The sequence below is a fragment of the Vidua macroura genome, chromosome 2 (assembly GCF_024509145.1).
Source record: "Vidua macroura isolate BioBank_ID:100142 chromosome 2, ASM2450914v1, whole genome shotgun sequence".
Taxonomy (NCBI): domain Eukaryota; kingdom Metazoa; phylum Chordata; class Aves; order Passeriformes; family Viduidae; genus Vidua; species Vidua macroura.
This window is the reverse complement of record NC_071572.1, coordinates 15336532-15351801: the sequence shown is the minus strand read 5'-3', so window position 1 is coordinate 15351801 and position 15270 is coordinate 15336532. Positions and strand designations below refer to the sequence as shown.

The 15270-nt window shown below is 37.6% G+C and overlaps 1 protein-coding gene across 4 annotated transcripts in view; it reads right to left on the bottom strand.

Moving 5' to 3' along the window:
* SH3KBP1 (SH3 domain containing kinase binding protein 1) overlaps positions 1-15270 on the bottom strand; it is a 212823-nt gene that overhangs the window by 58215 nt on the left and 139338 nt on the right. For all 4 annotated transcript variants that reach the window (XM_053971068.1, XM_053971069.1, XM_053971070.1 and 1 more), the window contains one exon: positions 1351-1426. In XM_053971068.1, the coding sequence (XP_053827043.1) occupies positions 1351-1426 (76 nt within the window). The remainder of the gene's footprint in view (positions 1-1350; positions 1427-15270) is intronic.

Sequence of the window (15270 nt, the reverse complement as noted above, 5' to 3'; positions counted from 1 at the left end):
AAGAGGATGTAGCAAGTCAATCATTGTGGTGGGGCTAATGGACAATAACTCACTAAAAGCTCTTTTAAGCTGCTTTTACAACTCTGAGCTGAAAACCTGTACAAACCAGTTTGTAGCCACACACTTTCCTCAGACAGACCCTGCTCTGCTGATCCAGATGCTTTCCTACATATGTCTGTATGTGTTTCTGAGACAAAATGTTACCTGCTATCTAAAAGGATAAACACATCAGGGAAGAAGGACTGTGCAATATTTAAAGAAAATCAACTCTGTTATATTCAGCTTCTTTTCTAAGGTATGGCTATGTTCTCTTCCCTCTTACTCTTTTCCACCAGAATCTGTAACATTTATTTGTAACTCTACATAAATAAAATCAAAATATGGGGAATATATATTTATGTTATTTGGTAAGCTAGTTACATATGCCTCCCTAGACCAGCATAGAGACATACCTGAAAGATTTAATCATTACTTCATCATTGCTAAGCACTGAAATGATGCAAAAAAGAACTGAAGGTCAGAGAATCAGAGAATAGTTTGGATTGGAAAGAAACTTTAGGATCACCTAGTCCCAATGCCACCTGCCATGGGCAGGGACACCTTTCACTATACCAGGTGACTCAGAGCCCCATCCAGCCTGGCCCTGAGCACTGCCAGGGATGGGACAACCACAGCTTCTCTGGGAACCTGTGCCAGTGCCTCACTATGCTCACAGTAAGAAATTTCTAACATCTGATCTAAACCTGCCCTCTCAGTTCAAAGCCACTTCTCCTTGTCCTGTCACTACACTCCCTTGTAAAAATTCACTCTCCAGCTCTCTTGTAGTTCTCCTTGAGGTAGTGGAAGGCTGCTGGAAGGTCTCCCTGGAGCCTTCTCTTTGATTTCCTGTACAAACTATACCATGCATACAGTTTTATTTCTGCTACATAAAGAAATAAAAATGAAATAATTAAATTATTTTTTTAAAAAAAGAGGAAAAAGGCGAGGACATTCACAATGAGAGAATTTTTTCTATGACCTACCCACAAATTACAACCTGAATTTGGATCTTATTCAACTCTGATTAATTCCAGAGTATCCTCAAGGCTGAAAGTTGATCACATAATTTAACTTGATTTTTGGTGGCAGAAAACTTGAGGTAGAGTCACAAGAGCAAAAACAATTCAGAGGATTCTGTGAAACAAAGCATTTTGTCTAGGTACCACCTACTCAAAGTTTATCCTAAATATATCTATCTGCATTCTGGGTTTTTTTTACATACAGGACACTCTTTTAACCAAAACCAAAGAAAAGCATTCAGCTTGTTTTTAATAGCACAAAGTGCAAAAAAGAAAAACCTATGAAACCTACTTTTTGTTCTGCTGTCCACTTCTATTTTTGTTGGCTCCTGAGTTGCTGTGGCTGGAGGTAATTTCTTCCCAACACTCTGAAAAAAATAATTATTCTTCTTTAAAATTTGCAGGTTCAGTTAAAAGTTGGACAACATAAAAAACAGTAATGGAAATACAAAATATAGGAGTAGAAAAGGGACAGTAAAGAAAAAGAGGCAAATTATAAACTATACTTATATTTGTTACTGGGGATTAACTTTTTTAAAATTATAAAGAATTAATAAAAATGTGATCCTTTAATTTCCCTTTACTAGTGTTGCGAACATTTAAATGATAACCCCTTAACACTGCCCTGAGCTTCAGGGAAGACTCACAGAAGTTTCACTGGCAGATTGAATATTAAGCAGTCTATGAACTGACTTAGGAAAAGGTGTTATTCAACACCAAAAGCAAAGCTGAAAGAAGCAGCTTTGAGAGAGGAACCCACTTGACTTCTGTTCATAGAAGGAGTATTCATTTCAGTCATTCTAGACTGAGTGTGATCTTTATATCGACAATATCTCTTTCTTATTTTATTAATTTTTAGATATTTTTAGCAAAAGTAACTAATTTACAGTGAACTACTATAATAAGCAATAACATGCCTCAGACAGGTAAGCTGAAACCATAAGAAAACATTGGTCAATATAAGAAGCAATAGGAGTAGAGCTCTTTGAATAGCTGAAAAATTACAAGGTGTATAAAGAATGCTGAGAGCTCCATGATAGTAACATGTAATAATGTGTCAAAATGTATCTATGGAAAGGACTCAAATACATACAGGGATTTCAGGTTGGTAAAAAGAGCACATGGGAGGAAAGATAGTTCTGAGAGCTGTGCACAAGACAGACATCAAATCCATGTTGGCAGCAATGCAGACTACAAATGACAATACCCAAAAGCATCCCGTTGCTTTTGCAGGTGGAAGAAGAAACACCTGACCTTCTGATGAGCTTATAACTCTACTCAGAATCCAGAGTTTGTGAACTGCTAAGGAAGGGAAATAAACAACAAAACTCTAGAGAACCTCCCATATTCTTTTCTGAGGTGGGAATGAAAGATAAGAAGCTTTAGCTGAACCAGTGATTAGGGAGGTAACAGAAAAACAGGAGATGACACATATCTGCAAATAGAGAGAAGGCAAAACTAAGAAAAGTTCATGACCTGCTTATGCTGGAGAAGTTTAAAGTCAAGAAGATGATAAATCTGAGATCTCTCTGCAAAGCAGTGAAAATTGAACTAGAAGAGATATAATGAAGAATTTGAAGCTATTGGGCATTTGCATTTACATAGATAAAAGTACAGAATGCCTTCAAGATGAAAGCCAGACTGGGAAGGCAGCTTCTGGTTCAGAAGCAAACAGGGCAGTTCAAGATAGCTGCATGTCACAGTACATGCTCAGTCATGATCAAACCTTTCCATTTCATGAAATTGTTTAGGAATGTGACAAAAGCAGATACTCTACACTGCACTGCAATAAAGACATGCTCACTAAAGGAATATGAAAACCCTTTAAATTAAGGGAGGTTTTGTTATTTTAGATTAAATTATTATGCAAGACCAATTAATTAAAAGAAATATTTTAGTAATTGCTTTACCATACATGAATCATTGATTTTATGCCACGAAACCAAACACCATATAAACCCACAACAGGCTAAAATTTAACAAGCTACAGATCACAACAAAAGAATCATGGGCAAAAAGGAAGATATTTATGTATCCTAGTGAAAAATCCATTATGCAAAGTAATTTCCTAATATATAGAAGCAGATGCAAGAGCAGTGCTTGAAAACATTATTTCATCTGTTCATTCAGAACAAATACCTGTGCAGGTGATAAATCAGTATTGGGAACCAACTTGTGAACAGAAAAGGGAATACTATCCAAACAAGGCTGCTCTTTTATTAGGAACTAGGAGGAAGAATTCAAATAATTTTTATGAGGGTTGCATAGGACCCATTCTAGTTGAGAAGGGATACCTGAATTTGTTGTGGGATAGGGAGAGGAGAAGACAAGTGGAACTGCTATTCTTTAATTGTGAGGGGACTACAGTCTGGGATTTCTAGGGACGAAACAAGCATCACTGACAGGAAAAAGGAACAAAAATTGCTAATTCATGTAAATCTGGTTTCAGGTGGACCTGAATTGCCAAGGTGTTTTAATTGTCCTGTTAAGTGGTCCTAAAGGAGGTGGGGTTTAAAAATTATTATTTATTTATGTTTCCAATTGGCCTACATTTGCATGGAAAATGTGTCACCACTTTCTGAAAACACCTACATGAAACTTAATAGAGTACTTTTCGTTCATTAGGAAATACCCAAGATAAACTTTCCTCACTGTAAGAGATACTGAATCCTCTGTGATCTGGTAAATCTGATGGTTCTGCTATAACAGACTAAAAACTCAAGTATAGCTAAGATTTGGAGACCCAGGGCAAGCATTATTATCAGAGCCACCAACTTTTCTGACAAGAAAACAAAAATGGGAGATGGTGGCATCTCCCATATAAGCCAGAAACTTTCCTGCTCTCTCCAGCTGTTCTATGTCACACATACTCCCATACAGGTCAAATATCTACCACATTTTTTAGTGGTGAGGAGAACAAAGGAAGCCCAACTTGAATTCTTGCTGATCCAATGCACATCTGCATGACACAGACTTTTCAAAAACAGTTACTCCAGGATATTTTGTTGTCTTCAGTTAAAGGCCCAGTGCAATTTTATCAAAACCTTCACTTCTAAAAAAGGAAACATGGGAGCAAAGAACACCCAATATGTTGAACTAGAGATTTCAGCATAATTCTTTCTCCTCCTTTGTTCTTCCTTTACATAAGAAGATGGTCCAAGCCCTTCTAGACACATTGATCTATGCTACAAAGTACTGTTATCCAACTCCAGCTTTGCTGTTAGTCTTTTACCTGATTAATTCTTACCTATCAGGCTCAGGAAGCAAGCAGATATTACCCCTTTGGGACACTGGTACAAAACAAGACTTAGAACTTGAAGGACTTTCTGGGACTTTAGACATTCCAAGTCCAAGAACAGGATCCTCAACCCTGTCAGCAATCCCTGACATCTCGCAGCATAAACCGTGCCACTTCATTTACCTAAATCTATCATGCTGTCAACAATGTTTGCAATTAAAAGTCAAATGAAGCATGAACAAGAATGCCCATAATGGCACCTCCCAGCAGTGGCCTAAATACCAGGCTGCAAAGACAAGTGAAGTTCTGCATTTTCTCTCTAAATCTATCTTGGATTCTTGGCTGCAGAATGGTTTCATCACCAGCAAGAAGGGCAGCATATCAATCTGTGCCCTCGTATTTCTAGCCCAGTGGTACAGAGACACTCCTAAAGACTACTGTATCAGTTTCCATCTGTCCTCCTCCAGCATGCTGATTATCATAAATCCCTTTTCTAGGTGGTGGCAGTGAGCCTTATTCCAGTTACATTCCTCTGTAGATATCACTCTGACTTGTTCAGTCCTGTCACACAAGAAAAACATGGTGGAAACAGTTTGTGTTTTCTGACTCCAAGCCTAGGTTGACTTCCAACACAACAGAATATTATCAACAAAACAGTCAGAATCTTAATCCCACTATTTCTGCAAAGCACGCATAATTAGATTATTTAGCTGCCGGACACAAATTTCGCTAATCTCCTGGCAAGTGAATCCTAAAGGTGAAAAGGGATGAAGTGCCCTCTTGCTGCAGAAACAGCTGATAAAAACATAAAAAATCACCATGATTTGGCATTCAGATATTCAGAAGGACGAGACAGATTTAGCAGCAACCTGGCAGTGTTAATACTTGGATCAGTGACGCCAATGGAAAGACAGTCCAGCACTAAATAACCAGCTCTCTGGGCCTTGATGGCATTTTGGTACACTGCAAATCTCTCTCACTGCAGACCAGTTTCCTCTGATACTGAATTAACAGTGATTGCAAAAATGGTTGAGGTGGCACACAAAGTCAGGTAAATGGTACAATCTGAACAGTCTCATTTTCTTTCATTTATATATTTTGTCTCAACTGCAATACCTGTAAAAGCAGAGAACAACACAAGAAAAACAGAACATGAAATGGACAGTATACAAGTGATTTTTTTTCTCACCTAAAGGTATGGTGGTTGTCCCCTACAACTACTGAACTCTGACCAGAAGGAGAAAAGTAAACCTGCGACCAAGTTTCTTCCTTCAGGATATTTTAGCATTATTCTTCAGGATTTTCTGTTTTGACTGAAAACTGACTTGTATATTTACTTTCATTATTCAGGTCTAGTGTGTCTAGGACATTTCATCTGAAATTCAAATTGAATTGTCATATGTGCACAGATAGGTCCAGGCAGAAGGTTCTGTTATACTTTGCACCAAAGTAACATACTTATCCTTTGAGGCTCCTTTAACAATACAGGCTTCTTGAAGCAATAGCATATGTACTCAGGAATAAAGAAAAAAAGGATTTCCTCAGCATCATTATTTATTTTGGAAAGTGTATTGAGGTCTGTATCCTAGATAAAATGTTTTGGAAACTGCTACTTGGAATATAACTCTATGAAGATATTCTTAAGGAATACATCAGACATTAAAGAATTCATAAAAAGGGGCTGTATGAGCTGGAAACATTAAGCTTAACATAGTTTGTCAGTTTGAATAGTGATAATACAACAATGTGCACTGGTGCTTTGTACGAGGGAGAAAAGGCAGTTATGTATCTTTTGAACTTCTAGAATTTCAGAAAAACTCAATGACTGGATCAGGGGAAAAAAGTGTCATGTTTCTCTGACCACAATACTTCCTCTTAACATTCACCTAAGTATATTTAGATGTGGCTTATATGCATGGGAATTTTCTAATATATAGGTTTATATGCAAATCCAGGGCCACTATTAGTGAGAGTATAAAAGCTGTAGCCTTCAATGTGTCTTTACACTCTCTTTTGTGACTGAGAACATCTGTTTACAAAGAAGCAGAAATTGTTATTAGTCTTCTAGCTCTGAAGCAACAGGAGCATAAATGATCTTCTCACTGACTATGTATAATGCTGGTGTTGTGAGGGAGAAGCCATATTAAATCTTTTTTTTTTTCTAATATGCATCAAATGCTTAAGGAATGTCACCAAGTCCTCTATCCATCCTATCTGTTCTGCCTCAAAATCCAAAAAAGAGACAAAATATAAAAACCCCAAAGACTTTCAGATGTCAAAATGCTCTCGCTCTGTCAGAAACAAAATAAATGTCCAAGATTTCATTTTTTCCCATGCTACCAACATTCAGCTCCACATAAAGCCCTTTCTGTGACAGCATGATCAAGTATTGCTATCCTGAGGTTTCCCAAAAGAACAGAGCTAACACTTTTCTGAAGGGTCACCACATGGGACTTCAAAGAGAGTAATGGGAATTTTAAGAAACATTTGTAGAGAAAACAAAAATTCTTGAAGAAAAGTGAACTAAGCACCTGTCTACACATTTGATTGCCTCAGCCATCTACAGTAGCTTCTTGCTCTGTAACTACTTTCTTCATAGCTTTGCTTTGCTAGAAAGGCTATCCACATGCATGTACAATTATTTGTGGTTTTTAACACCAACCAGTTAGGTACCCCTGCCCAATGCACTCCCAGCTAATACAGAGAGCCTCAGTTGCCAGAACTGCACACATTTCCACTGACAGCTCAGCACGAGTTGGCCCTGCTCAAAGCTTGGTGCAGGTGAACTTCCCTTGGCTCAGCAGGGGGAGGAAACAAAGACTGGATACCTTCAGATAAGGGCTGAGACCCCAGAGGCCTCAAGCTGGAAGACAAGAGCAGTTAATCCCTGCCCACATAGACATGGAGAAAGAACCCAGGGAGATATTGGAAGACCCCAGATGATAATTCACCATTGGACCAAGAGGTGCACACAGGGCATGTGAACATCTTGTGCACAGACTGTGAGGGTGTAAAGGCCCAGGGATTTCTTTGTTCATGGTCCCTCTCCAGAGGCACCCAGCTTGAGCTTAAAAATAAACCAACTCTGCCTCAAACCCAGGGTCCAAACTCTTCTTTAGTAGTTCTTGCCTTTACATCATTCAAAGTTGAAACATGAACATCACTCAGCTCTAAATACCAGATGATGCTTCCCTAAGGAATGGTCCCTCTAACCACAGCATCAGATGTAGCACAACTCAGAGAACTTTTTAGTAGAATGTTTGGTAAATATTCCACAGAATGCAGACAACAAAGCAAATAAAGTATTTTAAGCTTCATATTACAGTTTCTTTTCACATAGTCCAACTATGGACTTCCATAGTCTTCCACCTGACAACCTGAGAAAAGGGCACATTTTCACACTTTGTCCATATTCCAGCAGATTAAAGCACAGGTTTTTCCAGCTGATGTCTATATTAGATGATGCTTTGACCTGAATGAACATAGGCCTTCTGATTTATATCTTTGTAAAGAAATAAGTCCTTTTTTTAATTTTGAAAAAGATTTTAGCTGTGAAAGGCTTTACCCTTCTGCAGCAAGATTGCAAACCCTTGTATTTAGATGCTGTGAAAGGCATATGAGCTGCTGGCATCTTAATTCTCTCTGTCTAGACAAATCAGCAATCTCTAAATAAAAAATGATCCTCCAAATAAACATCCTCTTATTACAAAGCAAAAGGCTGAAGCCTTCATCCTACTGGAGCTCCTGGGAAAGGAACAGAATTTCAGCCATCAGTATGACTCTTACCACAATTAACAATATTGGACAAAGCAGACAAGTCAAGAGTGACAAAGTGGAGGCACAATAAATGCTCATGTACATCAGTCCACTGGGAACTGGCTACAACACCACCAGTGCTTTAGAGGAAAGCAATATTCAAGTAGTCAACAAGAATATGCTGCTTGAATGTTTGTTTCCAATGGCTTTTTGGAATTAGCAGGCATATGCAGAAAAACTAAAGGTATCTGGGGGAAAAAATGCTTACTAGTGTTCAATTCAGAAGTTACTTCTTGAATACAAAGAAAGAAAAAGAAAGAAAAGACAAAGTGTGTGTAAAAATAGCATGTCAGTCTAAATCCTACTACATTACGCATTGGAGAGAATGGTAAACAGGTTGTGATTACATTACACCACCCTTAATTCACTTGGTGCCCTAGAAATACAGCACTGATTGTCAGAGCATCTTACAATTACTGCATCTGTCATCCACTGTCATGGCCCTGGAATCCAAGCAGACAAGTGAGCAAGTAAACAAAGCAAAGGAAACAGAACTGGGGCTCCTAGACAAGGGATATTTTAGAACAAAACATGATTTTTCTGGGGTTTTTTTTTCTGATTCATCGCTGATGTTTATTCTTCTGATATAATTCTTTCTTACAGTTGACAAGAAGCAAAACAAGTTCTACTCATTGGTTAAAATGCTTAAACTACATCAAGTCTAAGAATAAATTTTTGAATGCTTAAGGAATAGTCACATTTTATTTTGATTAAAAACCATTATATTTTTCAAAATAACTGTAACTTCTGAAATATTTAATAAAATAAGTCACTGGTGTTTTACTTAACTACATCAAAAAGTATTTGAAAATCACATAAAGGGAAGTCCTTGAAAATCACCTGCTGGACAGAGAAGGAATTATTTGTATGTTTGTGGCAGAATAAAGAGAAAATGACAAGCCTGTACTACTTTTGGCATAGCACTGTGAAGGATTACATACAGAAGAAAAGGGAGGGAGAAAAGGGAGGGAGAAAATCAGTATGTGTTGACACTCCCTATTGGCTCAGAGTCTGTTACTCCAAAACTAAAGATGAGACTAAGTTCTTTGGTAGATTTTCCAGGTGTGTATTTTCTTTAGTAGAAGGCACTAGGTCCTGCAATTAAACTTAGTTTATTGTTTTTATCTTGTATTAATCAAATTTTATCTACTGAATATGTTACTCACAATTGCGTATTATTTTAGTGATTATTTAGCATGATTTCTTACTTAACCACTGAAAAGCTAAGCCTTAAAATTTAAGGTTTCATACTACCCCTTGCTCTGTTGTGACTACATGAGCCTCACAGTTTACATGTATTCTGCTTATACTTAGTACAATGGCATTCAGCTGGTTTTGTCACTGAGATGTAAAAAGACAAGATTTACTGTTCTGATGTAGTTATTCAAGATTGAGTTAACTTCATTCAAACATCAGCTGTGAGCCAGATGCCAGTCACTGCAGGCTTCCCTTTTGTCACTGGAAGTAAAACAGTCCCTTTAGCATGTAATTCATCTTTGGGATAAAGAAAGCTCCTGTCCTAATAATGCTTTTTAGTCTACAGACTATGAAGAAAGACGCTTGTTGCCTATAAGCAACATCACAGACACCTAAATTCAATCACCAGAATCCCATGATAGTTGCTATTTTAAAATATCTTTGTTGTGTAGTCCATGCATGTTACCTGCCAGGACAGCAGCCAGGTAATCTATCTAAAGATCTGTCCTTATCTATCTGGATCTATATATCTACAGATTAGCAGTTAATCTATAAATTCAGTTACCGAATAACTAAATAATTAAATAATGATGTTGTGGCATACAGTGTTGTCTTTATACAGGTCATGTATTATCTTTTCTATTTTGCATAGCCAATTCACAGCAATTTTCATTAAAATACACACATTTTAAAAGTTCCTGGTTCTGGCTCCTGAAGAAGCTTGAGATTGTAACCTCACTGCGCATTCAAAACTAAAATTGAGATTAGGAAGAGTTTACTGTTCATCCTTTAAAAAAAGGTATTAATTTGGATAAGTAACATTAAAAGACAGAAAACAAAGAGTTTCATCATTGGTGATCAGTGGAGCTGTTCAGGTATCTAAATCAAGGCTCAAGGTTTTCCACACCTTCCCAGATGACCCACCAAAGGGGAAAGAAAGCAACTCAGTTCGGGTAGAAATAAAATGACACATTTGGAGGAAAAGTGCTATCTTAAGGCAGAAAGGACAGGCTTTGAAACCCATAGTTGTTAATATTTTGGAAAGCAATAAAGAGCAATGAGAAGCTCTATAAAAATGCTGCATAAATTCATCCAACACTTTGGCCATTGTGTGCAGTTCTCACCTCCTTTTGCCCTCACACACAAACCCCCTGAGTTCTCAAAGGGACTGTAAAAGACAGAAAGTCACCAAGAATGATCAAACATATGGAACAAATCCTTCATTCTGGGAAAGAAAGATACAGGTGACACAAGTCTGTAAAAATCAGGAGAGCAGGTAGATAGGGAGGAGTCACTCATTAACTCTTCCAGTAATAAAAATTAAGGACTCACTCAAATCTTACCAGTAATAAAAACTAAGGGCTATCAGATGAAATTAGCAGGTGCCACACTGAAAACAAACAAGGGAGGTAACTCCTTCCCACCCAGCAGACTGGAATGCTTTCACAGGAACTACAGGTGCTAAAATGTTACATGCAATGAAAATGTGACTACTTGATTTGCCAAGGAACAAAGATCCATTATGGTTATTAATACAAATTTCAAAATTATTAGAGGCTGTTAAGACGCCTTGCAGGAATTTCTTTGTGCAACCTTCCCAACATCTTCCCCAGGCTTCCAGTACTGACCTCTCATGGAGGCACAACAAGAACCCAGACAGTCCTGATCTGAACTACAGATTTCCCAGGATCTTCCAATTTCCAAGAAATATTATTCTTTAACATATGGAAATGGAATATTGAATACAGAACTCTTCAGAAAGTAAATTTAAATAAAGCGAAGAGATATCAAACCAAAGTGATAACTTAAGGGAAACTTCAAAGGATTACTCTAACTCCTATCTCCCACCCAAATATTATCAAATACACTAAGTTCTTCAGTGAAAAAGAAAGCAAAATCATAGAGAGAACAAAGATATAGGGTGAAAATAATTAGAAAAGCCTTCAAAATTATACAGTCCTCTGATAGGACACTACAGAAATTTTCAATGGAAAATTTTCAAAACTAAGAAATGTTTTATGGTATGTATTAAGTCTACTTTCCTGGGCCATCTTTTGTAGTTGCCACAGAAATGGAAAACCCACTATGAATCTACAATATTATAAAAATCAAACACTGGATTGACAGTCAGCTATTGCAATGAAAAAGACAAATCCACAGTACAGAAATGTATATTTACATTTCCTGTTTAGCCACTTCAAACATGTTATGGCCTGTAAGGTGGATTATGTCCATCACAACACTACAAAGTGAAATGTTGTACAACTTACCAACCTCCTGAATAAACTCCGATTTATTTCCAGTCAAGCTGTCAGGAAGGGCTTTGATTGTTACCAGCTTTTGCTGAGAAATCACTAGAGATTTAAGACATCTTGAGATGCATATTATTTCAGAGTATGAATACAAACTGTTCTCTCAGTGATGAAGTTGATGTTTATGCTGAACTGTAACTGTACAGTCCACTTTTATGTAATTTGTATTTCTGCATTTAGAGGAGTCTCAAACCTTCATAGTGGGGAAGACTTCTAATTAGAGAAGCTGCTTCACAGACTCCTAACTTCCCATTTGCAATGACAAAACATCTCTTCAGCAATTTCTGAACTGCTTAAATGAAAAATTGCTTCTGTTCCTGTTTCCAGCTGTTGAGCTCCATTTAGAAATGACCTGAGCCAGCACCAAATGTCTCATCAAAGCATTAAAACTACCAGGTATGTAGGAGGCCACCAGTCTTCAAACCACAGATGAAGAATATCTTCATTAGCATTATGCAACTCACCAGAGAAATCTGTGCTATCTGAAATAACATTCAAAGAAATAAGTAGGTAAACCATGCAAAGTTTTTGGTTTAACCTCTTGGATGGTAAAGGGAGTAGAAACAAAACCATGAACAGTGAAACATCATTCCCAGTAAAACTCTGGCTAGCTTGGAGAGCAGAACAGTGAAATTTTGCTTTTTGCAGTGTAGTCCATAGGTAAATCTCTTCTACCAGCAGGTAAGTTCAGACTCTAAAGCTGTTGTAACTTCATATTTTGAGAAGTACTTAAAATTTGAAATTATGGGCAGGGCAGGAACTGGAGAAGCTTTTTTCCTTCCAACATGCTTGATGTGTTGGATAGGAGAGAACCCTATATATCTTAACTTGCATGCATTAAATCATCAGTACTTCTGTAAAATTTTGGACTCCTGGCATTTGATGCTGTTAGGCTGTCAGTTTCAAACCATTAATGAACTAAAAATCTGCCTTCCTAAAAGGTAATGGTGAGAAAGTGAACACAAGAGTTTAGATGAGATAGATTCTGCTGAAACAATTGGAGCGAGACATATTAGAACCACTGATGAGTAAAAACACTTAAGTAAATGAAATAAAAGGCAAGCACAGAATGAAACCCACACAGCATGCTCCCAGCTGCCTGATCTCAAAGCTCTGGAAGCATGCACATCAAAATGAGCACGATGAACATGCTCATTTTCTTTTTCCTCAAGCTGCAGATTTGTAATGCCAGAAGGTGCTCTTGTATCAAAAGTATTTTTTTAAGCAGAAAGCCTTCTTTCTTCCCTGCTTTATTTTTCATTCTCCTTTTTTACTTTCCTTCACATAAATGGAACCATGTGCCCTTGCTCTCTTTGTCATGAATTTTACAATTTGCAGGTTGTGATTCACAATCAATTTCTGTCTCTTCTAGGAAAAATACTTTAGTCAGTCTGCACTGAGTGAATGAAATTCCTTCCTACTCTCCCAAGAGAACCATGCCTGTCTAGATTGCAGCTGGTAACTTGCATGATCCAGATTGCACCATCCAGCTTAGAAAAAATGGTTATAAAACCTCCCTCTTTTACAACAATTAGAGAACCTTAAAACTGCTACATGAATCTCCACTTTCTTTTGCAGCAGTAAGGAAAGCAGTGCAGCTACTTCTATCTCTGAGAAGAATATAAGAATCTATGAAAACAGTAAGCAGGAATATCTCTTCTTTAATATCATACTCTTTAAAGTGGCAACAATATTTCTTTGCTCTTTTGTGAAAGTTATGATGTTGTCAACAAACTGACAAGTAGCTATTCAATGACATTTTTCAAATTCATTTATTATAAACAAAAGAACAAACTCATACTGTCATGCAGATTATCCCAGATTTAGAGCTGACAACAAATATTTATTCCATTTTGGAATTATACGTCTTCTTTTCTCCTCAGATTAACTTTCATTTTTTTAGATTTGTGGTTTTTCCCCTCAACTTACATCACTTAAATCAGAAGTTACTGAGGAAGAATAGGGAGATATTTTTATTTTAAACACTTACAGGGAAGACTGCAGAGCAACAGGTGACTCAAAACACAAATAGAAAATTATTTTCATCATGTGTTTCAGGTTTTTATCCAGCAAGTGCTTTAGGTACTGAGGCTGCTGCAGAAGAAAGTATCAGCTGTCCAGGTGGAGGGCTCTGCTCTTTATGTGGCCAGTGTGTGGCAAAGAGCCCAGCACCCAGCAGAAAGCAGCCACCAGCAGCCCCTGCTTGGCCACTGGTCACTGCTGCAGCAGGACTTCCTCCCCAGGAGCTGCCCTCTCTCCCTCTCCTTGGCTTTTACTGGGAAGCTTTTCTAAAGCACTTAGCCAACTAACTGCAATAATATGAGCTCACGTCTCTAGTATTTAAGGACTATTTTAGAAACACAGAATGCCAAGAACCTCCTATAGAACACACACACACAAAGCATTCAAAAGGCTTCTTAGAAACTGGCCTACAGATTTTTTATCTTACCAAGTGCCTGGCTGATCTATGATCCTTTCACACGCATTTCCTCCTTCCTCTTTTCTTTATTTAAGGCAGAAAAAAAGAAAGACACATGGCACATTTTAGGAGAAAAGGCAACTCAAAAAACTTGTTGTTTCATTTCTACACATGGCTTATTGACTTTTGCTGTGAAAAGCCAAAGTTGAGGGAAATTTACATTTTTGTATTAAGCTCCCAAAGTATCTGCAAATAATCAAATAGTTTACTTGGTATCTCTCCATTCAGCTTTCTATAAAATTTTATAAGCAACAGTTGATTCTAGTTGCTTTTTTCTTGGAGGGGGGAAAAAAAAGAATAATTTCCATGTAGGTTTTATTATCACAATATAATTTTCTAAAACACTCATTCATATCCATTTTCCTCACTTGGACAAATAGCACTTCACACAGAAGAGGAATTAGTAAAGCTCTTCCTCTTTTTCCTGCCAAGAAGTACAGTTTTCTTGGTGTATTTAGGAAGGAAAATACACGGGGTGGGGGTAGTGAATTTTCACTTACTAAGCAAACATTTGAAAGAGCAACACATCCTAAAGACTTTAAAACTTGTCTTGCTTAACTCTAAACGTGTATTATTCTTTAGAGTAAGAAAATTGAAATCACATCATATAGAAATAGAAAACACGTGTGCAAGTTTAATGGCCAAACAGGCTGAAAGGAAAAAATGCAAGCTAAATAGAGCCAGGAGAGAATATGGTTTTCACACAAAAGTAACCCCCTATTCTAATATGGATCTCCATTGCAGGAATGGATTTCAGGATCCTCAGCACTCTTTTTCCTTCTTTTATTTTACTTACCCAGCATCTCCAGAGTGTGCAGAAGAGCCATAGAACCCTACAGATGAAACCTGTGCTATGCAGAGTATATAGTACGATACATTTTTAAACAGCCACAGAAAGAAAACCCCAACTAATTGTAAAATAAATACCTCCTCTCCCATTGTGAAGCCAAGCTGCCTTTCAGCAGCTTGAAGTGTCCAAGAAGAGTCCTGGAGTTCTGCCCCTGCCTTGCATGAGCTCAGCTCAGCGAGAGCAGGAGCCCAGCCCTGACACTGACTCACGGGCCGGGCCATCCCCAGGAAACAAAAGTTCCACTTGTTTATTTCACAGGAAATCTGGACCTTTTCCTACCTCTGCTCACCCAAAAGCAAGAAGTTTCCTCTCCTTTCCAG